The sequence below is a fragment of the Megalops cyprinoides genome, chromosome 14 (genome assembly GCF_013368585.1).
Source record: "Megalops cyprinoides isolate fMegCyp1 chromosome 14, fMegCyp1.pri, whole genome shotgun sequence".
Lineage (NCBI taxonomy): Eukaryota > Metazoa > Chordata > Actinopteri > Elopiformes > Megalopidae > Megalops > Megalops cyprinoides.
This window is the reverse complement of record NC_050596.1, coordinates 2295792-2321156: the sequence shown is the minus strand read 5'-3', so window position 1 is coordinate 2321156 and position 25365 is coordinate 2295792. Positions and strand designations below refer to the sequence as shown.

General features: G+C 41.6%; 1 protein-coding gene across 2 annotated transcripts in view; it reads left to right on the top strand.

The window, feature by feature from the left end:
- The window catches only part of gsk3ba (glycogen synthase kinase 3 beta, genome duplicate a), a 76257-nt gene continuing 50892 nt past the window's right edge, over positions 1-25365 (top strand). The window contains exon 1 of one of the 2 annotated variants that reach the window (XM_036544818.1): positions 1-952. In XM_036544818.1, the coding sequence (XP_036400711.1) occupies positions 865-952 (88 nt within the window). In that variant the 5' untranslated portion in view covers positions 1-864. The remainder of the gene's footprint in view (positions 953-25365) is intronic. The other variant, XM_036544819.1, reaches the window with a different exon arrangement.

Genomic DNA, 25365 nt, shown 5'->3' with positions numbered 1-25365 from the left:
CATTTGTTCGTAGTTTACGTAAATGACGTTTTATAGTTAGAGTGACAAAGAGTACGAGCAGAGACAGACGGAGAAGGAATAAAAAAAGAAATTCAGAATTTCTGGAGTGGTGTTAGATTGTTGTTTCCTGCGGAAAGAGGTACATAAGGTAGTAAAACGTCTCACCGTCCGACTACAGGGAGCTTATTACTTCCGTGTTTATGGGGACGGACGAGTTGGGACCTCTGTGTAAAATATTTGATTTGAAATCGGGAAATCAGAAAATTTTCATTTGAATCGTTGGTCAGGTTGAGTAAGGGAGCCGCCATGGCTGGTGCTGTCGGAACATTGACTCCCTACCTAAGTAACGTTATATGAAGAATAATTACATTGTTCTAGCTGTATTAGGGAACGGAATTAATATTAGGAACCATATTAGTCTTTTCTTGTTATAGATCATGTATTAGATTGAAACCGATGTAAGACTTAAACATAGCTAACGTTAGCTAAGTAAGTGGTTTTAAAAATAGAACAAACTAGGAAAAGGACATTTTCATGAGACATTTTGCTACAGACGTTCCTCCGTTGAAGGTCTTTGACAAGTGACGAAGAAGAAGAGGAAGAAGATAGCTGGATCTCGAAAAGGATGATTTGAGAGAAAAGACAATATCGGTGCATAGGAGACATAGTAGTTAGCGCTACTTAGCTGTAAAAACAATTTGGGAAGGAACGGGCGGACGGTGGAGTTATTGGTCTGTTTTTTATTCGTTGACACTACTGATTGTAGCTACAATTACAGTCTTTGCCCGAAATACGCAAAACGAGCACCGCGAAGAATAGCCTTAAGCGAGAGACGGAGACGAGGAAAGGATTTGGAACAGGAATATGTCGGGTCGGCCTAGAACCACTTCCTTTGCTGAAAGCTGCAAACCTGTGCCGCAGCCTTCGGCGTTCGGTAGCATGAAAGTCAGCAGTAAGTATCATTTCAGATCATTTTACCGATTGTATGTTGCCCCAAATTAGCGCAACCTTGAATTCTGCCTGACGGCAAAATGCATTCGTCAACGGTCTGCTGAATTCATCATCTTTCACTGAGATATTGCAATCTGAAGTGCCATTTAATTTCATACAGGGATGTTAATGTGGTATATCATGCTTGAAGATGTTTAGCTCGCTGGCTAACTAACACAGGCCCTTCTTGATAGTATAACTAGTAAGCTTGTTTAACTGCTATGCAGCTATAATGCTAGTCATTGCTGCACCGTGTTCAGGAACTGATGCGCCCTAATGGTGACCAAGACGCAGCCAGCCAGGTAGCTCTCTCAAAAACATTTAGCTATCATAGGTAGCTAGTTACCGTACATTGACAAACAGGTAACCTAGCTATCTTAACTGCTGTATTAGCACGTTAGAGAGATACAAGTATTTCTACATTAGAAGACTTGCAACCTCGTGTCATAACTGGTCAACTGAAAGCACGGCCTTTTTTATCCTGTCAGCAGCAATCTTAGCGGGTAAGAGGCAGGCGTTGCCAGGACGGGAGGAGGCCTGTTAATTAACCACTGAAAAATTATTAAACCGACTTTACATAGAGGAAAAAAAACAACGACAGACGCTGTACCATTGTCGATGTTAGATCTAGCTGGCAAATACACTTGACTGTTTAGTTAGTAATAGGAGAAAACGGTTGGTCCAACCGTTAACGACCGAGCCAGCTAGCCTAGCAATGTCACTGGGTGTATGTGTCTTTAAGATAATGATATAGGTAGTTCGGTTAGCTAGCAGCTGACAAACTCGGATGTCAGTATCTAGCTTGCTACAAATGGCATGTGTCTGCTCTTCTTTGGGTTATTCCGATCGAACAGAATAGAATAATCTCGAATCGAAACGTCTTGTGCATAAACGAATGATAGCAAGCTAGCAATGCTGCGACTGGATATGAAGGCTGCCGTTGCTGGCATAACTAATGTTAGCTAGGTAGCTATTTAGCTATCTATCCACTTAGCACCGAGCAACGTATCTCTTACTTCATGTCGAACGGCCCCGCTCAGTACACGTTTCTAACATTGTATTCTATTGGTGGCATTGGAAGCACGCTAGCTAGATAGTCACAGGACTAGCAAGACATGATATATTGCTGGCTAGTCACAGAAGTAGTGAGCTAGCTGCTGAGGACGGAGCTATGGCTCGGCTCTGTGCCTGATTTGCGACGGGAATTAGCCAAGGGCCACAAAGCGGAAGAGCACTCTGCGATGTGCAACAACGAAATGAGTGTCGTTTTTAATATCTCAGAGGCTGCGACTGAGTCATTCCAACACCTGCATAGCTACTGTATGATGTGTAGTCTTGTTTCATGATCACGGGCAGTGCAATATGATTCAGGATTGATTTGCCAGCCCTTCTATCCTAGCGCTTTCTCCGGGGCAGAGTGCGATCGTGTCTACATATTTTAGAAGGAATATCCGCTGTGGGCGTGTACGCTGCTATATTTGGAGACCATTCAGTACTGCGGCTAGTGGGCAATAGCGGCGTTCCCGTCTGCATTGTACACAAATTATGTGAAGTAACGAAACGAGCACATACTTAAAGCAAAAGCCGAGTATAAAGTATATCGAGAAACCACTTTGCAGTATTTGAAAAGACAAGTCTGCCACATGTATAGGCAGCGGGGCAGCATAGAGATGGTGTTTGACACATTGCAGTGAAGTGACCCTCATAGCCTAGTGAGGTGTGTCACTCTGTGGAGCACTGGGACGTAATGGGATGGGGGTCACAGGGGCAGAACAGAGGAAAGTATGGCCTTAACACATTCATTTATTTCAGTCGAGATATTTAACACATGTGGCTGGGTTTGCCTAATTGATCTACACTTGGCTCAGCTCAATAATTTAATAATTAGTGGAGGTGCTTGCTCCTGCACTGCAGCACAATGACTCCATACCCCTGACAGTGTAGCAGTCAGTAAGCTGACTTCCCCACTACACCATCCAGTCATCCAGGCTGGACCATGTGCTGCATGACCAGACAATCCTCATGCTGCATTTTCCCTTTTATTTGATTTTTCTTGCACACTAGAATGAAAGGCCTGGAGAAGAAATACAAGCTTTTTGTAGAGGTGCTGAGGAAGCTGCAATAAGCATTGCACAGGGTCTTTGACAAGAACAGTCACTTTGGGGGGGGGGGGGGGGGGGGGGGCTTGTCTGCAGCCTGGCTTTGTCAACCAGCTGCTTCAAGTGTGATTTACAGAGGTGTGACTTTAATATTAGAACTGTTAAATTCCAATACTTTAGTGTTTTAAGTTTGTTAGTCAGTGAACCACATATGTAGTGTGAGGCATTGGGAGTGTTGATGCTTTGTGCCCATATGTGTGTCCCAGCATGCACTCTTGGATATGAATTTGTGTTAAAGAGTAGGGTCGGGTATTGTTTGAATTTGATCGATTCCGATTCCGATTCTGCTTATGGGTTCCGATCCTTATCAATTCCCCTTTTTGATTCCAAAATGGTAAAAAAAAAAAAACTGAACTGAACATTCACAAAGTAAATAGTATTTAGTAAATAGTAAATACATACAATAAAAACATATGATTCACAGACATGTGCATTAACAAAATCTTAAATAATAGATAAAGATCAATCTAGAGCAGTTAAACTAACTGCTAGTTGTTTTGGAGAGAGTGTTCTGGTGACAAACATGCATTTTTATTTGTCCTATATTTTACTAGTCAAGTACATTACACACTAGGGATGTAACGATACACTCATCTCACAGTTCGTTTTGATTCACGATACAATGTTCATGGTTCGATTCTTCCACGATATTTTTAAGAAAATCAATTGAACTGACACTGGAATGAAAACAATGGATTCATTTTTGATGCAACAATTAACAATTAATTAACAATGCTGAACTATTGTTGTCTTTTTGTACCATTAAAGTGATGACAGCTTGACCCATTTGCGACTAGAAATAGATCAGTGGCAGCGGGTGAGCTGGAAACAGGGGAAGCCCGAACACTACCTTTAAATCTATCATTACTTTCAACCTGTTCCCCTTTATCATCCTTGATTAACAATAAAACAAATAATTCACTGAATAATCAACACCAATGGCATAATTAGAATAAATGAATCCACAAAATGCCACAGATTGTCTGTAGTTTGTGTGCTTGCGAAAGCTACAATGTGAGATTGTTTAATTAACAAGGGTGGCTTTTATTGATTTAAGTTACGGTAAATGCTTACAGCACGTCACAGCTTTTGTGAGGTCTGTGTTCTAAACATTATTGTTCATTGCACTAAACCTAACCAAGAAGTTCTTTCTCAGTAATTTAAATCGATTTAACTAAATCTAGCTCCGTTTGGTAATTTGAATAATGTAACACAATAAAGCTATAATGTGAAAAATTTCAGAGAAAGCTTTGGGATTACTTGCCACTTATTTATTCAAATTGCCATCCTTGCTAATTAAACAATCTCATGCTGTAGTTTTCGTAATAGCACACAAACTACAGACAATCTGCAATGTTTCGTGAGCATAATCATTTTCCCCTGTTTCCAACTCGCCCACCGCCACTGATTTATTTCTAGTCACAAATGCGAGTGAAACACTTGCATTGTCGAGCCGTGGTATTTGGACATATCCACAATATCAACGAAAGAGTGGAAAGCAATATACAGGCAAGCAGAAAAGAGTACGAAGCAGATGTTTGTTTTCTTCCAGTTTCGCACCAGTTGCATGATAGAAACGTCATCAACACGCCCACTCACTCGCTGTGAGTTCTCCGGTCAATGACCTGCTCTATACACACATGGACTCAGTCGGACATTGCATGAACTTTGTACTAGGGAACTGGTGGGGTAAAGTCCGTTTAATGTCCGGTCCTACTGATTTGAACATTTGCGTTCTGACATACAGCTCTTCCAGGTAATGTCTAGATAAGTTCAGGGTTGCAGTGCATGTCTGAAAGGGGCTATTGTTGCAAATGGCAGATGATGGCAGCTGAAGTTTGTTTTTTGCGTAGCATAGAGAAAGTCCAGATCAAACATTTTTTTCTGTTATGCCATTGTTAACATGATAAACAAGCCATCACAATACAGTTTTTTTCAAAGAAACACAAATAACAAGCCCTTAATGTTATTTTTCCCCCAGCCCTTTCTTAGCATTTGCTCCCTCAGAACAACTTGTCAGTTCTGCAAGATAAGGAGCCGGTCTGAAAGGCCATTTAGATGTTTGTCTAAAATACAGGCTGCTTCCCTCAATCACAGCAAGTTTAAATGTTAGTATGAATGACTTCACACTAGGGTTATAGATAGGGGTGTCCAAAAATATCGTTTTTTTCGATTAATTGTTATATGGATCGATCTTTAGGCTAATATGCATTTTTTCTGGTTTTCTAGGTTCATTTTCGAAATGGTTAAACATAGCCAGAGAATTAAATAGACGGGCTCTGACATAGCCTAACTGTCGTATTAAAGGCAATTACTAGTCCCCCCTCATTAGATGTCGCGCTCTGCGACCTTTCAGTGTTCACCATGGCTAACCCTATGGTCACACGGACAACACAGGAGAGAGACAAAGCGACCAGCTGCCAGTCATTTTCAATAAGAGTTGGCGATTTACAGCGACAAGAGACAAGCGCCCTTTGGCTTTGTAACTAGGTGGGGTTAAAATAGACTAGACTCGAAGTCTGTTTTATACAAATACTGAGCGATGCGACATGGCAGCGTGACACACGTTGCTGAAACAAATGATCCAACATTCTGGTTCCAGTCAAACGTGGAGGAGAAGCTTATCGTGGCAGTGTCGGGTTTCCCCATACTCTACAATTTGTCTCTTGATACGTACAGAGATATAAATTAAAAAATGATGCGTGGAGAAGGGTGTCTGAAATCGTGGAGATGCCTGGTATACATATTCATATATATTTGCACTGCAGTCACAGCTTTTTAGCTTTAACTTTAATACAGTGCACAGCCACTACCTAGCTACCTAACTAGCTAGCTAGCTAAACTGAACAGCAACACTTGCTCACAAATGAAGTGTAATTTAGCGCAACTCAAGAGAAAGGTTGTTGTTCATGTTTGTTTGCTAGGTAGCTAGCTAGCTAGTTGTTCATATTAGGCTAGCAAGAAAACGTTGTTCACAATTGCAGCATTGCAACTGGGAGTCAGCTACATTTTGTCAGTCATTGTAGCTACCTTACAAATCAGCTTTCTCTGAGCTAACTAATGCAAATGCATTGCTGCTTCGTGTCATTAATATAGGCAATGATACACATTGGTTTTGTTTTTAAGGAACTATACCCATGTGTTCCTCAAATAAAAACATTTTGGTATACAGCCATGTGTCGCTTAACATCCACGATCTGTGAAATAGGACGTTATGTGATTTGGACGTTGTGCCAACACTATACTTAGCAAACTTATATGGAATAGGCACGGGCTTGGATGCTGCTGCTTACAAGTTGAAGCATACACTGTTATACGGTAAACTTTGTAATTGTAAGTATGCAAAGTTCACATTAAAACAACGATAGAAAGTACAGTACAGTACGTAGGCTACATAAGACATTAGCATAGGCGTTTATTATGACTCAAGACATATGTCTTATATGGTATACTATGTACTGTACCATTATATGCCTGGCAGCACAATCGCTTCATTTCGATGAGACATGAGATACACGTGTTGCGTGCGGGAAGTGTTGCCTTCACTATGTCCGATTACGTCTGCTACATCCTGTTCTGCGATCGGGATTTTTAAACTTTATTATAACCTTATGGGACTATGGACATATATGCGAACGGACATTGTCTGAATGGATGTTAAACGGCGCATGACTGTACAAGCATTTGGCCTTTTCTTTAGTGGTTTTCACAATTTGTTTCCAGTGACGCTGCATTTGTAAATTTGTGTTCCCTTTAGAGCTTTTTAAACATCTCTCCAAATATGGAAAGCGGCTGTAGTATTTCATATCTCATTCCTACCGAATCGATATCGAATTGGAATCGAATCGAATCGGGATCGAATTGAATCGGAGCATCTGTGCCAATACCCAGCCCTAGTTATGAGAGGGGAAAAGGTAATCTCTTTGTCAGCCAGTATCTGCAAGTTCAGCACTGCACAGCTGAAATGCCTCATAAGGAAGAGCAGCATTTCACAGTGTTGATCTGGCAGCCCTAGTCCCCCCCACCCCACCCCCGAAAATGGCGTTGCAGCTGACACGGCACGCTGGTTAGTACAGAAGTCTAATCATGCCCTTGGTTTGGCACTGTGGCTCTACAGGGTGAGGGGGGCACTGCCTCAGATGCAGGCTCTGCCTGATGTCTCAGACGCTGCCTCAGACTGCACAGTGTGAGTGGACAGATTTCAAGTGCCGAAAAGAGATTTCTCCTGCCTTGACATGTCCTTTTGCAGCAGGTGCAGTTCATCTACATGAACTGCAAATTCAAAAAATAACAACAAAAAAACAAAGCAAATCATCATTCTGAATGGAACTTGTGACTTTCATAACAAAGCTGTTTGTTATGTCCTTGTGTTGTAAGTGAAACCTTTTATGGTGTGGCGATGGTAATATTGCCTACTATTGTACTAAGTTACCAGCGTGAAGCCTTCCACATACCCTACATTTAAGGTGGATCATTAGGTCCTGGAAATGAACAATGGAGACAGAAAGCTGAGCTGTGATTCTCTGCTCTGTCTCTGGTGTGAAAGGTCCAGCCTACCCCTCTTCTAAACATATTATGTAGGTTAGTGGTTCCAGTGCAGAGCTGAACAGGTGTTCCAGGAGATGCACCATGTCCTTTTTTTAAACCTTGCCCTATTTGAGGGAATCACCTGCTGACTCAGTACAGTGCCATGGCAACCCGCGAGCATGCACTTGCAGGGGCGTGGTCCATTTGCAGAGGCGTGCCTCTTTACTGATGCTGGTTGCAGACACCATATGGTACCAGTCACAGGTTCGGACCTGCCTGGAAGCCCTCTGGCTGGAGGGGGTCTCCGATTGGGCGTGCTGTGAGGGTAACTGATGGAGTGACTGTGCTGGCCAAGCCAGCCTCTTTTGCAGAAGTGGGGCAAACCAGGCACATCACATCTAAAGCTAATAGCCCCCTCTGCTCCGCATGTAATGCAGACAGCTGCTCTTGTCTGAGCTTGTCGGACAAACAAGTCACTAGTAATTCTGTTTTTTGAGCTCGTTGTAGGGATGGTTTCAGGCCATGTGTTGACCTGAGTTTGCATAACATCCATGGAAGATGCTTGTCTTCAGGTGTTAACTTGTCTGACGCCTGCAGTCACCAGGCTTCCAGTCCATTTGCAGAAGCCAGCGGGAAGGGGGCGATAGGGGGTTTGGTGCTGGAGGCTCATGCAGGACCGTAAAGGGTAAAGGTGGAGGGTAAACCCACCCACAGCCGATGCTGTGACTCACAGTGGCACGTCAAGCTGAACGTGGAGGTAAAGGGAGGGGATATGAGCATTGTCAAGCTATGCGTTATTCAATGAGGACGTCAGACTCACCACTGTCTACCGCTCTCAGGTCATACTGGGTTTTTGCAGTATGCTTGGTTAAAAAAAAATACCATACTGGCCTTTACTGTAGATGTGTAATTCTCTCTGACTGTGTAATTTCTATATTGCAGTCATTAGTATTAAAGCCCGACCGATAAATCGGCTTGCCGATATGAGCTAAATGCAGACAAATTGGTATCTGCGTTTATAACGGCCGATAAATGACAATTAAAAAAGAAATGGAGAGACAGAAGACGGATCCTTCAACCGTGTTATGAGTTGTCGTTGCGTGGTTTGTCCACCAGAGGGCACACTGCAACTCCACTGTTGGCAACACATGTGTTTGGAACGCCACAACTCACAACAATAAGCTGACCCAAGCAGAGTTGTGCAGAGTAGCCCACGGCAGAGTGTTCAGTCATCTGTGTTCATGGTAAATTGATGATTAAATAATAATAAATATCCCCCATTACTTCTCCTCTTAGCCTAAATAAGCCTGACAACGTTCATGTCAGCCATGCCTGGTTTTGCTGCAGTAATGTGAAAGCCGGTACCGTCAGTCAAACATCAAAATTATGCTTAACCTTATGGTAGTTGACAAACTTGATTGTAGGTTTATTTATGAAACAGTGTGGCAATTCTAGCGAGTAAACAAACAACAGTCCTATCATTTCTCCCTCGTCACTTCTAAAAATTCTCTGGTAACATCGCTTACAGCAGCGTATAACGCTGTCCATTGCTAAATTAGGTTACCCACAAAGCTATCTAATGCCATGTTTATCAGTAGAAGACCACTAACGTTAATGAGCACTTATTCTGTCTAAATGAAGCAATGGTAAATGTATCTGAAACTTGCATGTCTGTAGTTACAGTCGGTGCATTGGAAATTATTAACCCTTTCGTGCGTACGGTCACACTGGTGTGATTAGCCGTTTAGCGTGTATGCTAAAACTGGTGCGATTAGAACACTAGATTGGAGAAATTCAAGCTGATTTTAGCTTTGAGGAAACAGCAATTTAACGTTAGCAAATACTAACTGAAAACTATGAGAAGCTTAATAACACTAATGAAAACATAACAAACCATGCGCATACCAACCATAAAAAATGTTATGTGTGAAAGGGTTAAACCAGAGGGGACACTGAACAAGTATCTAACATGGCTTGGTAGCCAAACGAAATTATCTAGCTTCTCTTTCAAACGTGTAGTGTGAAATCCCAAAATCACAAGTCCTCGTTGCAGACAGTCATGTAGTATCAGATGCATTCAACAGCAGCGTTTACTCTTGGTCACTATCAGTTTACTGCTTAGTTTAAGATGGCATGATATTTTTTTAAAACTTTTTTTTTGTATTTTTATACATTTGACTCTTATTTATCAAAACGTTAATATATTTTGTTGTACGTTTGTTCAAAGTACTATTTATGACAATAAAACAAGTTTATTTTAAAACTGCATTATGTCATGTTATCTTGGTGAGGACTCTTAAACAACTACACATAACAAATGTTCGGGAACATCTTTGTTTATGTTATGTTTCCGGAAAAAGAAAAGTATCAGCCGATATATCATTATCGGATCATTATCAGATATTGAAATCGGTATCGGTCTTAAAACTCCTATATCGGTTGGGCTCTAATTAGTATAACGTACAATTCTAATGTAAATGTTGTCAGAAATAGCCCTGTAGACTTAATGGCAGCTATTCAGTGCATTTTCCTTAGGTGTTTGTCTGAATATTAGATGGGAGAATGAAACCATCACTCTTGAAGTCCTGTGCATGAGTCCCTTCTCACCCTGTTAGTGTTGTTTTTTGAGGGTGATTTTGCTTTGGCCACTACTGGAGAGCAGTGCTTCAGCAAGTTTGCCTGTGGCCTTGTCTGTGCACAGGTGCTCCCAGGTCTAGTAAACTACAGGGGTCAGTGCATGGAAGGTCTGAAAAGTGGCTTGTTCAGCTATCTTACATTTTGCTCACATTTAAATTGTGTTTTTGGACATAATCAGTCCAGAAATTGTATACATATATTTCTTTTTATTTTCCTTTTCAAGTTGTGACCTGGCGAAAATGAACCAAAGGTGAAATGTTGACCATAACTAGAGAGAGGATTAGCTTTTACCCTGCTGTAATATTTAGCACCTCATTTGGTGAGAAGTGACTTGCGCTTTCCAGAAAAAATAAGTGGAGTCCCAGCCTCATGTGTGAGAGGCTGCCAGACAGTAGAGGCTGCCCCTTAGCCTCATCATTCCCCTGAGCCTAGAGGGGATAGCAAGGGTGGAGATATCCACCACACAGTAGTGTCCACAATATTGTCCACATTTTTTAAAAGAATAAGACTCTACATTCATCATTTTTTTTCCGTCAGCTAGTAAAGATGTACAGAAATTACATATCTTTACAAAAGTTAAGTAAAAAAAAACAGAAAATAGACAGCTAAAAGCTAGGTCACAGTATAAATGCAAATACATCAGGGTTTATTTACAGCAGATTGCATTGGGTGTTAATAAACATGTAAGACTCACAGGCAGTTGACATTTCAGACTTGGCTAGCTACTGTAGTTTGGTCAGTAAATATACTGTGTATCATGACATTTTGCATTCTATAGTTATTTCTTCTCATGAGAAGGGATTGATGGGCGATAACTTGAGATAACATTAGCAAAGATCTCTGCTAATTATATTCCATCTGAGTGACCATAGTTTTCCAGTGTTGCCTGCCTCTTTTTTTAACTTCCTAGTTGGAAAGTTGTTGGGAATTTGCAGACTGCATTGTGTGATATCTTAATTATTTTCCATTGCCATAAAAAGTGAATCCTGCTTTTCAGGATTTGTTTTGCTGTTATCCCTCTGGAGTCTGAGGCCTGTCAGCCACTTTTGAGGAGACTTGACACGCTTTGACATTTTTATATATTTCACCTATCTAAAAAACATTGATCCCAAAGTGCTACATATGCTTATCTTCAGCGCAAACTCAGCACCAATAATGAGAGCAGTAAGAATGTCATTAATCTATTTTTGTTTAAATCGGCTATAAACATACACTTTTCAAAAACCCATTTTCAGAAGTGCTGAGATATTCTAAAAAAACACATTATAAACATTTCTGGCCAAGACTTTTGCGCTCTGGACTTTGTAAACATAGGTGTTGACTACACATAGGTGATTGAAGCATTCAGAAATTTCATGTGGTTTGACTACTAAAGTGTTAGAACTTAGGAGTGACACTATTTTTTTTTTCAAAGCCAGTAGCCTACACAATGAATATTGATGAGGTAGGTGTTAACTGTCCCCTCCCCACTGTCAAAGGTAATGGCCCATCAGTCTGGAAGGTCATTGTGGCCCTCTCTGCCCCCATACCCATCAGTCTGGAAAGTCAGTGTGAATTGTAAGAAAAAAAGAGCCAATAAAAGCCTTTTTACAGTTTATTGAGTGGATTGTGCAATAAGTAGATTGTCTTTCAGTAGGATTTCTATTGATTTCTTCTCTTCCACTCTGTTTCTGTAAAATAATAAATGAAAAAATGTGAGCAGTTGCCCTTTCATCATATTCAGCTAATTACAGATGAACCCTTTCGCGTGTATGGGCAAACGGTGTGATTTGCCGTTTAGCATGTATGCTAAAACTGGTGCGATTAGAACACTACATTGGAAAAATTCAAGCTAATTTTAGCTTTGAGGAATCAGCGATTTAACGTTACAAAATATAGCAACATAGCAACATAGAATTCGCCATTTACGCATTACAGCAGCCATGAAACATATTGACAAGTACTTAGATTATTTACACCTGACATATGCATTACAACAGCCTACACTAATGACAGTTTGTCACAATAAGGTCAGTATAACCTCCATGAGTCTCATTTAGTTGTCTCCAATCAGGCATGGACTGGCCATCAGGAGGGCCGGTGTTTTTTTTTTTTTTTTTCTTCCCCAACCCCAGTATTATATAGCATATATACAAATATTCAATGGGTCATCTTAGCTGCAGTGACACGGCTGGTCCAATCCGAAATAGCAGGTAGCAGTTACCATCACAACTGAAAGTATCTAGCATTCGGGCAGTTAGTATCTAGCACTCATAAAATATCTAGCACTCATTGCTGAAACATGGATAGTAGGGATGTGCATCTCCATCACTGAGCCTGACGCGATACACATGTTGATGCATTGCCAACAATCCGATACATTAAAGATAGGCTACATATGAAGCAACTACTAATGCGATACGATATGATTCACCCTCATTGCAGTGTGATTCGACACGATTTGATTCAACACAATGCGATTCAACGCGATACGAATCGATGCAAAAGAGTATGATGCTATGCAATTCAATAAGGTACAGACAGTTTGATTTTATTTCTTTGGTTAGTCGTGCTGTACTTTATAGCAGGATGGCATATTTTGCAAATTGCGTGCGTCTTGTCAAATTGTCCATCTCTCTTGAAAAATCTGAAGTGTCACCAAACAATCGATTTGTAGCACTTCGTGGAATGTATAGCTCTTCCTCCTCCATGATAATCTGTAGCCATTTTCACATATGAACTTCGGACAATGTCCGGAGAATCAGGTCCGGACATTGTCCGGCGTTGCCCTTTCACACATGTAGCACACAACAGGAGCTTGTCCATGTCAGACGCGTTCTCACCTACTGGAAGTACTCCGTTTAGTTTAGGCGAGGGGTGGCACCTGGGTAGAGCGTGCAGGAGGCAGGACATGACGCAAAAAGTAGGCTGCAGAAATTGCAGTGGATGTATTCGAAACCGCCTACTGCACACTGTGTACTGCGTACTACACAAGTATCTACTGTATATGTAACATGTGGTATCTTGCGTTGTGTTTTAATTTGATGTTGCGTGGATCAGCGGGTGAGTTTTGAACCGAGGTTCTCACTGCTCGCTGCCAACCCCTTACAGCCAGCGTCATTGCCAGCTGAGCTAAAGGCAAATTGCCGTTAGCCTGTCGGCAACAACGCTACTTAACCAGGTCTTGGGGAGTCGGGGGAGTGACGTAGCCGCTGCAACCTCTCAGCTACCTGCTACCTGCTACCTAAGGCTTTACGCAGGACTCACACGAGCTAATCACTTCAGCTCTGCTACATATACTGCATGCTATTTTTCAGTGTAGTACCCAGTATTCAACCATTAATGATTACATTTGTAGTATGTTACATTGTTGCGTGAAATCAGTGCGAGTTTAGAAACATCCAGATTTCCTCGTGGTATTTTCCAGTTAGACGCCACTTGCATTCTCATGAGTGAAAAGTATTGACGAGTTCACGAAAAGTATTCACGAGTTCGGTGGTACGGGCACATAATGTGGCACAGAGGAGCATAGCTATTGTACTTTTGGGTAGCCTATAAAAATAAAATATCACACATAGCCATTCAAATGGTGCTACCGGTACACATAATTTATAATTAATTATACATTTATTATAACAAGAAGGTAAGTTTTTGTTGTTCGCTATGTAATGTTAGGTCACCAGTTCACCTCTCTCACTATACCTGTCACTATTAGCTACAGCTTAGCTAGCTACTAACCAGATAATAAACTACTAACCAACGTTATTAATCATCGTAAGAGACAAGTTTTGGCAGTATAGCTATAGCTAACTATCTCTTTAACGATCATTGGACTCAAAATAGCATGTATTTGGATGTATCTGCAATGTCAACGAAAGAGTGGAAAGCAATATACAGGCACGCAGAAAAGAGTACGAAGCAGATGTTTGTATTCTTCCGGTTTTTGAGCCAGTCGCATGATAGAAAGAGAGAAACGTCATCAACATACCCACTTGCTTGCCGTGGATTCTCCGGAACATGACCTGCTCTATTCACACATGGACTCAATCCGACATGAGACGTACTTTGTACTAGAGAGCTGGCAGAGTGCAGTCCGTCTCATGTCCAGTCCAACTGATTAGGGCATTTGCATTCTCACATACAGCTCCTCCGGGTAATGGCTAGATAGTGTTTTAAAAATGGTCATCAACTTCGACTATAAATGGTCTGCTTCTTTCAAGTTATTTATTGTTGCATTACAAGAAATAGAATGAATGGCAATAGTGTTCTTTATGTGAATTTAGTTTTCTGTAAATATACTGTGCTTTGTGTGACTACGTAGTGATGTGTGATTGTGTGACTTACCGCTAAATCGCGGTAATTTGTTGCTTTATTACTACGGGAAGAAAAAATCATTACCGTCACAGCCCTATTACATATTAGCCTAACACAAATAATAGCCTACAAATGAAAAGATTGTGTTTTTTTTTTTTTAATTAATGATTCATTGATCGACAAACATGTTGTGTCATTTCGAATTTGGTGTATCAAATTAGGGCCACTTGACAGCAAATTCCCGGCTGCTTTTTGTTGCCAGTCCGCCCCTGGCTCTAATCATTATCACATTCTTATTTTGTATAGCACACAATATTACGCTACAGGAGCCTGATATGATGATGACGCATTAAATAATTTGTCAATGAGAGGGCTACTCTGAACATTAGTGCATTACAAATAACAGAAGGGAGCAAAGACAGAAGGTAAATTGTCAATAGGGCTGGGTATTGGCACAGATGCCTTGATTCAATTCTGATTCAATATCGATTCGATAGGAATGAGATATGAAATACTATATCGCAGCTTTCCATATTTGGAGAGATGTTTAAAAAGCTCGAAAGGCAGCACAAATTTACAAATGCAGAGTCACTGGAAAAAAATTGTGAAAAACCACTAAAGAAAAGGTCAAAGGCTTGTACAGTCATGTGCCGCTTAACGTCCATTTGGACAACGTCCGTTCGCATATACGTCCGTAGTCCCATAAGGTTATAATAAAGTTTAAAAATCGCGATCGCAGAATGGGACGTACCAGACATAACCAGACGTATCGTGGACGTTAAGCGACGCATGGCTGTATACCAAAATGTTTTTATTTGAGGAACACATGGGTATAGTTCCTTAAAAACAAAACCAACGTGTACGTGTACACCAATGTGTAGTCAGCTACAAAACGTAGCTGACTGCCAGTAGCAACTTTGCAATTGTGAACAACGTTTTCTTGCTAGCCTAATATGAACAACTAGCTAACTAGCTACGTAGCAAACGAACATGAACAACTGCGTTTCTCTTGAATTGCCCTAAATTACATTGCATTCATGAGCAAGTGTTGCTGTTCAGTTTAGCTAGGTAGCTAGGTAGTGGCTGTGCACTGTATTAAAGTTAAAGCTAAAAAGCTGTGACTGCAGTGCAAATATATATGAATATGTATACCAGGCATCTCCACGATTTCGGACACCCTTCTCCACGCATCATTTTTTAATTTATATCTCTGTACGTATCAAGAGACAAATTGTAGAGTATGGGGAAACCCGACACTGCCACGATAAGCTTCTCCTCCATGTTTGACTGGAACCAAAATGTTGGATAATTTGTTTCAGCAACGTGTCACTCTGCCTTCACTCCGTAGTCGCCGTGTTGTATCGCTCAGTATTTGCATAAAACAGACCTCGAGTCTAGTCTGTATTAGTCCCACCTAGTTGGCTTTGCAACGGCCACTTGTCTCTTGTCGCTGTAAATCGGCAACTCTCACTGAAAATGACTGGCAGCCGGTCGCTTTGTCTCACTTCTGCGACGTCCGTGTGACCGTAGGGTTAGCCATGTTGAACACAGAGGTTGCATTACAGTAAAAAAATTGATGTTGGTGGGGACAAAGACGATGACTAGTATTTGCCTTTAATACGACAGTTAGTTCTCTACTGAATTATCTGGAGTTCATCCTCATGCATATCATTTAACATTGAGGCCAGTACTCTTAAGTGGGGGCTTGAAATTAAAGTTTTCTGGAGAGAAGTCTGGACAGCCTGGTCAGGTTTGTCTTGTGACAGGTCTGCTAAATCCTAGAGAGAGAGACTAAATCTGAATTGCTTCTCTTAATATTGAGCATTAACAAGGTAATATGTAAGCAGTGACAGTTGTCATGGGCAATAAGCACAATAACATAAATTTACATTTACATTTATTTATTTAGCAGACGCTTTTATCCAAAGCGACTTACAAAAGTGCATACAGTAAGTATAGCGACAGTACGGGGACAGGATGTGTACAGTTCCACAATGAGACAGTTCTCAGCTGAGAGCAAGGTCTGTTTGAGGACACAGTACTATAAGATTTGTACAAATACAGCCTATAGGGGAACTAATAGGATACATAAATAAACTTGCATGTGACCTTCATTTAGTGAGGAACCCACAGCAGACACATGATTTTGTATTTTCTTGATAGACTTAGCTTAGCATCCTTGTATAGCCTACATTTTTCCATATTATCACAGCTGAGAAAGTCTGAGTTTTGCTCAAGGAAATCAGGGCAGTGCCCCTCTGGAGGTTGTGCCTGCAACCTTGGCTGTTTGAATTCAGCTAATGTTTTGATGACATTTTAAGTGCCAACCTTATGCGCAGTGTGATGCTAGTGATGGTGATGAAGATGGTAGTGAAAAGGACAGCTATATGCTGTGTGGTGAAAGAGATTGCAGAAGAGAGGCGTTTAATGGAAATCATACTACCTTCAGTTGTTCCTCCCGGCCAGCTCATCAGACACTCTCTCCTTGAAGAAGTTCTCAGTCTGTAGGGAGAACTGGGAGGAGCTGTGCAGCTCTTTTCCTCTGAAATAGACTTCCTGCAACGTGTGTGTGTGTGTGTGTGTGTGTAATGGAGAGGGAGACAGTGGGGGCTGCTCTACCACGTAATTTTGATGGTATGTAGGTATCTTGGCTATTTGGCAGTGGATCTAAAAGCTCTAGTGGAATTGAATGGTATGACCCAGTCAGCCCCAGAGAGAAGTCGTCTCTGTCCCCACTTGGTCTGTTCTGCCGTGTTAGGCAGTTTCAGTATGATAGTTAGTGCTGTTGGGTTAGGAAGGCGCTGCAATTTGCTGCTTGGTTCCAGTGCCTATGCTGTGTTTTTGTGCACTTCAGACACTATGCACTTCAGACATTGTCCTCCAGACACTGCTGTCAGAGCCCTCTCTGTAATTTTAGTTTGTTACATGTGTCATTTTCTCTGTTAATTCTTTGTGGAAGTGGAAGTGTGTGGGATTGCTTTAGTGCTGTCAATGGGAAATGCAGGGGAAGGGAGGTATGATTATACCACAGGGGAGGGACCAGCAGGAGAAATGAGCAGTTACAGATATGATGGTGGAGGGGTTATTCATGTTGTAGGTACAGTGCCATCCACAGAGATTCGTTCATTTTATTTGTTCAACTTTTATGGACAGTAACACACAAACCGCTTTTAATGTGAAACGCAATCTCACGGGAAGTGATGTTGCAGTTTTATGACCTCTCACCCAACCAAGGACAGCTACAGTAAACAGGAAATGAATAGCAGCAATGCTAGTAAAAACCGAGTGCATTCCTTTGCTATCTCTCTTGCTTCTCGCTCCGTACGTCCGAAGAAGATGGACGTATCCCTCTCGTTCCCCAAAGGCCGCACCACGCAGACGGGACACAGACAGTCTAGCCGATGGCCCTGTCCTGGCTTTGATTCTCCAAGCTAGCGAAGAATTGCTAGTGGAGGTCAATAAAGTAAGAGCCGGGTTTCAGCGGCAGCAATCAGAGCAGCATGAACTCATTACCAGCCGGAGACAAAGGTCTGACTGGATCCACCTCAACATGTTTCCCAGGCAGAAAGAAACCCTCAACCAAACCGACCAAACTAGACCAGCCCTGGTTCCCTGACGACGGAACTGCCAGTGAAGCCAACCACGGAACCAAAAGATTTGGACCTCGTTTCATGAGCTACAGTACTCTGTTAACTCTGGGCATAGGACATTGCATAGCTAAACAACTGTTAGCTACATTTATGAATGTTTGTACATCCGTATATTTCAGAACATCCCAGTAATGTAGCTAGCTATGTTTTGTCTATTCTAGCTGATTTGTCACACACTATTCACCACGCAGCGTTAGTTAATCATCCCATCCAGGTTAACCACCAAACTTCAAGCTCTAGGCATGAGTACATCTCTCTGCAACTGGATCTTGGACTTCCTGACCAATAGACCTCAGCATGTTAAGTCAGACAACACTTGCTCCTCCACCATCACACTGAAAACCGGCGTACCACAGGGCTGTGTGCTAAGCCCGTTCCTCTACTCCCTCTTCACCCATGACTGCAAGCCTGTGTATAGTTCCAACTCCATCATCAAGTTTGCAGATGACACCACGGTGATCGGCCTTATCAGTGACAACGATGAGACAGCCTACAGGGAGGAGGTAAACCACCTGGCAGCATGGTGTGCTGACAATAACCTGCTCCTTAACACAAAAAAGACAAAGGAGCTCATTGTGGACTTCAGGAGGAAGAAAGGAGGCACGATTGACCCCATCCACATTAACGGGATGGCTGTCGAACGTGTCTCTAGCCTCAAGGTCCTGAGGATTCACATTTCAGAGGACCTGTCCTGGACCACCAACACCTCCAGCCTGGTGAAGAAGGCTCACCAGCGCCTCTTCTTCCTGAGGACACTGAAGAAAAACCATCTCTCTTCAGCAATCCGGGTGAACTTTTATCGCTACGCCATCAAGAGCATCTTGACCAGCAGTATCACAGTCTGGTATGGGAACTGCTCGGTTTCAGTCCGCAAGGCTCTGCAGCGGGTGGTGAAGGCTGCCCAACGCATCACAGGGTCTCCGCTTCCAGCCATTGAGGACATACAGAGGATCCGTTGTCTACGTCGAGCGTGAAGCATCATCGAGGACTCCTCCCACCCAGCTCATAAACTGTTTGTCCTCCTGCCTTCTGGGAGGCGCTTCAGGAGCCTCCTGTCCAAGACCAGCAGGTTCAGGAACAGCTTTTTCCCCACAGCTATCTCTTTACTGAATTCTGCTCCCCGCTGACTTCCCTACACTACTATGTACATCTCATTGCCCCTCACATCCTTATCCCCCTGGCCGGGACTGATTGTAATACATTTACCACCTGCACTACTAGAAGGTTATCTGCACTTACAGTAATACCATAACTTGACACAGTTGCTTACTGTAGCTGATACTGCACTATTCCTTGACCCATTCAGAGCTACTGCACATACCATCAGTCTGTTATAATCTGTAATCCAGAGCCATTTAATATATTATACAACTGTTAATATCATAGCATATATTATATACACTGTATATATCACTGTATATATCTATCTGTAAATTTGTCCATAACTACTGACCTCATAATGTACATATCACATTGTATATATCTGTAAAAAAAATGTCCATAGCAGTCATCTTATACTGTACATACATATAACTGTAGATAATATATCCTCTGCACTTGCTGCTTACTGCACTTCTGGTTAGATGCTAACTGCATTTCATTGCCTTGTACTTGTTACATGTGTAATGACAATAAAGTTGAATCTAATCTAATCTAAGTGTAAATGCATACACATTCACTTCACTCATTGTACATAAATGTATTGATTCGTGTATGACTACGATATTTCAATAAATGCATTATTTTTCCAAGGTTGTCTGTTGTAATATTACACGTGGAATGAATATCACCAACCTCTGCTGATCAGAATTCTAAATGCCTTCACCTCTTAGTTGAATTATCAGTGTTATTTCTTTAGTTGGCTAAATAGATAATATTGTGATTTGATTACCTGTTGATGTGGTGATTTCAATTATGACTATTAATTTAGTTATTAATTGATGTTCCATATTAATAGTTTAGTATATTTTATGAGACTGATATCAGTCTCAATTTCGTTTCGTATACTTTATTTTAGCCACTATGGTAGGTGCCATATTCTGTATGGCGCCTCCCTGTGTTTATTTTAATTATCCCCTACATAATTGGTACCTCATGTAAGGATTTTCCTTACACGTAAGTGGTACCCCCCTCTAATCGTAAACACTGCCCTTACATAATTGGTGCCCCGTGTGAGGAAGAGTAACTTCCCCCTACAATGTCCTTGGCACTGCTAGCAGAAAGAGTGGTGGTGTCCCACCCTCTGCTGGTTGCTTGGAACATGATTAGGGGAGCAAATCCAAGAGCCAACAGGATGGGCCACATTCCACTTACTAGAGTCTCAGTGAGCTGGCAGCGTAACTGTACAGTGCAATTCTGCTTGCAATGTGTGGAGTCACTTTAAATCAACCCTTAAAGTTTTACTTTAAGGTTTGACTTTAAATATGATATGCAGCACTTCAGAAGACTAATATATAGGAATGTAACGATACACTCGGCTCACGGTTCGATTCGATTCACGATAAAATGTTTAAGGTTCGATTTTTCCACAATATCTTTAAGAAAATCAATTGAACTGACACTGGAATAAAAACAATGGATTCATTTTTGATGCATTAACAATGCTGAACTATTGTCTTTTTGTACCATTAAAGTGATGACAGCTTGACCCTAGGAGGAATTCTTTGAAAGCTAGACAAAAATAAAGTCTTCAAACATAAAGTAATATTAAATTGAATGGATCTGTCTGTATTACATTAATATGAAATTATGAAAATTGCACCTCATCACACAATGCTCAAATTTAGATACAAGTTAATGAGCTGAGAAACTGACAGTCAGAGAGAGATTTTGCAGTATGGCTCTCATCATGTCAGCCACAGTGGTGGAGTCATCCTGGTTGGGTACCATGCTCTGCTCAATCATGTATTCCAAGGGTACCACAAGTGACAGTGTGGCGCTCTTCATGAGACAGCACAGTGGTAGCTGTTTTTATAGGTTTCAGAAGCTTCACTATGTCCTTGGCATCACTGATGTCAGAGCTATCCAAAGTATCAAGTTGACGAGCATTTTTGCGCACCTCTGTGCTTACCAGGGCAGCAGTTACAACTGCTTGTTGCTCAAGATAGCGTTCCAGCGTGTGACAACGACCATAATTAGCTTATGTTGTGCAATCTCAAGCATCTTTTGTTTTGCAGTGAGCATAGTTGTTGCTGTGGCACTTCGGTGAAAGAAGGCCACAACCCGTCTCATTCGCCCGAGCAAACAACTGAAGCAGGTTATCTTTAATCCCGTCTGGGTAGCTAGATTCAGTGTGTGCGCTAAACACTTATGCTGGGATAGCCCTGCTTTTCTCGCTGCCACCCCTATGTTGCGTGCATTGTCGGTAATGACAGCAATACTGTGATTTCGTCTTGCAAGTTCCCACTCCAAAATGGCCGATTTTAAAACTGCAGCTAAGTTTGTTCCTGTCTGTGTCTCAAAAAGCGGATGAGTCTGAAGGACAAAATTTGCTCTTGCACATGTATGAGGCAACGGGGATGCAAAACTCTCTCCAAGAAAAGTTTGGCGTTTAAGCACTTTCTTTCTCACATCCCTCGAACGGAGTTTGTCGTTGTGGTGGCGTTGTAGATGCTGCATCATATTTGTGGTATTAGAGTAGTGTAGCTGATAGTTTTTCTACAGTGTTTGCATACCGTCTTCGTTTTGTCAGTTTATTTGTTACTATTCTCCTGTTGAATGATCGGAAAGCCAAAATGTTGCCACACTTCTGATTTAAAGGAGGATCTCAGCTCCAGCCACACTCATTACATTTCACGCTGACGCTGCTAGTCTGCTACTGAAACCTCTTTTTGTCTATGATTGAAACATGTAAAACATGAGGCCTCGATTGGAATGCCGGAAGCGTGACGTATGACTTTGTGCATTGCTAACACAAATAATGATACAGGTGACTACTTTCATTGTATATAATTATTTACTAACGTTGATGAATTGTAATGTAGTGTTTGTTATATTTGGTGTTTGTATGTATTTGTATTTCTAAACATTTGAAATAAAATGTATGTTTAGTGATTATAATAATACAAAATTATAATTAGAGCTGATGATCAAAACCGTCCAACTTATACGATGCGTACCATCACATTTTTGCACCGCGATGTATCGTGCTACGATGAATCGTTACATCCCTACTAATATATATTGTGTGTGTTTATGATGCTGCCTGTGTCTCTGTGTACTCTGTTTGCAGAAATTCAAGATTTTCAGAATGGGTGGCTTGATTTCGCTTGATGGCGCTGTACTCTGATTCATAGCTGAGTATGTCTGCTCCTTCCATTCAATTGTGGATCTGTTGTAATCAAAAAAGTATGTGTACGCATTCCAGACATTATGTCCAGCTCCTCCCCAACACTAAAGGCCTTCTTCCTGTGCCCCTTGCGAGATGGCTATATCTTTTGCAGCCCTTGTTGAATGGACTTTAAAGGCTTGAGCCTTTCCTCTCTGCTGTTGGCAGTTTCCTGGGAGGAAATGGTGAAGCCATAGGGGGAGAGTGATTCTCTGAAGGCCTGCTGGCCTGAGGCAGAGATAAGAGGAGGGAGCCATATATATGTGTGTGTGTGTGTGTGTGTGTGTGTGTGTGTGTGTGTATATACAGTGGATATAAAAAGTCTATACACCCTTAATACCCCATAAGATTGCCCATTTTTGAAATGTAAAGACAGAAATAACAACAACATAAATGTCAGACTCTTTCCATCTTTAATGTGACATTCCAACACACAAAAATTCAGAGAAAGAAAGAAGAGTTACGTATTAGGAAAAATAAATTAAAAAAACTACAACACCCTAATTGCATAAGTCTGCACACTCTGCTCAACTAATACGTTGTGGAAGCACCTTTTGCATTTATTACAGCAGCGAGTCTTTGTGAATAAGTCTGTATTAATTTTGCAAATCTAGACTTTGGAATTTTATCCCACTCTTTGCAAAAAAGTTCAAATTCCTTCAAATTGCGAGGGGATCTCCTGTGTACAGCTTTCTTTACATCATTCCACAGGTTTTCGATGGGATTGAGGTCTGGGCTCTGACTGGGCCATTCCAAGAATTTGATTTTCCTTTTCTGAAGCCATGCCTTGGTCGACTTGGATGTGTGCTTTGGGTCATTGTCATGTTGGAATGTGAAATTCCTCTTCATCTTCAGCTTTCTGACAGAGGCCAGCAGGTTTTGTGCCAAAATGTCTTTATATTTGGAGCTATTCATTATCCCATCTGTCTTGACAAGAGTCCCTGACCCAGCTGAAGAGAAGCAGCCCCAAAGCATGATGCTACCACCACCATGCTTCAAAGTCAATACAGTGTTTCTTGGATGATGAGCTTTTTTGGCTTTGTGCCAAACATATCTTTTACAAATTAGGCCAAAAAGTTCAACCTTTGTCTCGTCAGACCATAGCACATTTTCCCACATGGTTTGGGGTGACTGAATGAATCTTTTGGCATGATTTAGGTGGGCTTGGATGTTCCTTTTTGTAAGAAAGGGTTTCCGTCTTGCCACCCTACTCCGTAACCCAGACATGCAGAATATGAAGGATGGTGGTCAGATGCAAGGAGTGACTGGTACATGCCAGAAATTCCTGTAGCTCCTTCAGTGTTGCTGTTGGCCTCTTGGTAGCCTCCCGGATAAGTTTTCTCCTTGTCCTCTCATCAGCTTTGGAGGGTTGTCCTGATCTTTACAATGTCTCTGTGGTGCCACATTTTCTCCACTTATTGATGATGGCTTTGACAGTGCTCCATGGTACATCCAGTGCCTTCAATATTCTTTTATATCCCTCTCCTGTTTGTTACTTTTCAACAACTAGATCTCGCAGTTTCTTTGGCAACTCTTGGCAACCATGGCTCTCTCAGTAGGATGCAACCCCAATCATTGAAGCAAATCCTACAGCAACAGCTGACTTTAATCTGGGTTTAATCAGAATCACTTTCAATGGCAGGTGTATGCTGTTTACCTACAGGCATGATTTTGAATGTGATTGGTTAACTTTGAACACAGCTAGAAACAGATAACAATTCTGTTCAGATACTTCGAAATACTTCCATACAGCTGACATGTTGATGCTTATTGCTGGCACTCATATTAAACATTTAGCGTCATCACGTGCGCATAGTTAATGTGTCACCTTATTGGCCAGGCACATTGGCAGAAATTTTCATATCCAACGATGCTGATAATTCACTTAAGTTTTTATCGGCCAATACCGATGTTGTGCCAATATCATTGTGCATCCCTAAATCAGGGTGTTGTAGTTTTTTTACAATTGTTTTACAACATTTACATTGTTGTTATTTCTGTCTTTACACTTCAAAAGCCTGCAATTTCATAAGGGTGTATGTATGTACACTCAGAGACCACTTTATAAGGTATACTTGAACACCTGCTTGTTGGTGCAAATATCTAATCAGTGACAGTAGTTCAGTTGCTGTTCAGACCAAACATCTTAATGGGTAAGAAATCTGATTTAAGTGACTTTGACCATGCGATGAATGTTGGTGCCAGATGGGGTGGTTTGAGTATCTCAGAAACTGCTGATTTCCTGGGATTTTCATGCACAACGGTCTCTAGAGTGCATAGAGAATGGTGCAAAAAACAAAAAACATCCAGTGAGCAGCAGTTCTGTGGGCGAAAACGTCTTAATGACAGAGGTCAGAAGAGAATGGCCAGACTGGTCCAAGCTGACAGGAAGGCGATAGTAACCCAAATAACCACATCCTACAACAGTGTTAGGCAGAAAAGCATGTATGAACATACAACACCTTGAACATTGAGGTGGATGGGCTACAACAGCAGAAGATCCCTCTGGGTACCACTCCTGTCAGCTAAGAACAGGAAACTGAGGCTACAGTGGGCACAGGATCACCAAAACTGGACAGTAGATGATTGGAAAAACATTGCCTGGTCTGCTGCAACATGCAGAGGTAGGGTCAGAATTTGGCGTAAACAACATGAATCCATGGATCCATCCTGCCTTGTGTCAACAGTTCAGGCTGGAGGTGGTGGTGTAATGGTGTGGGGAACATTTTCTTGGCAAACATCAGGCACCATAATACCAATTGAGCATCGTTTAAATGCCACA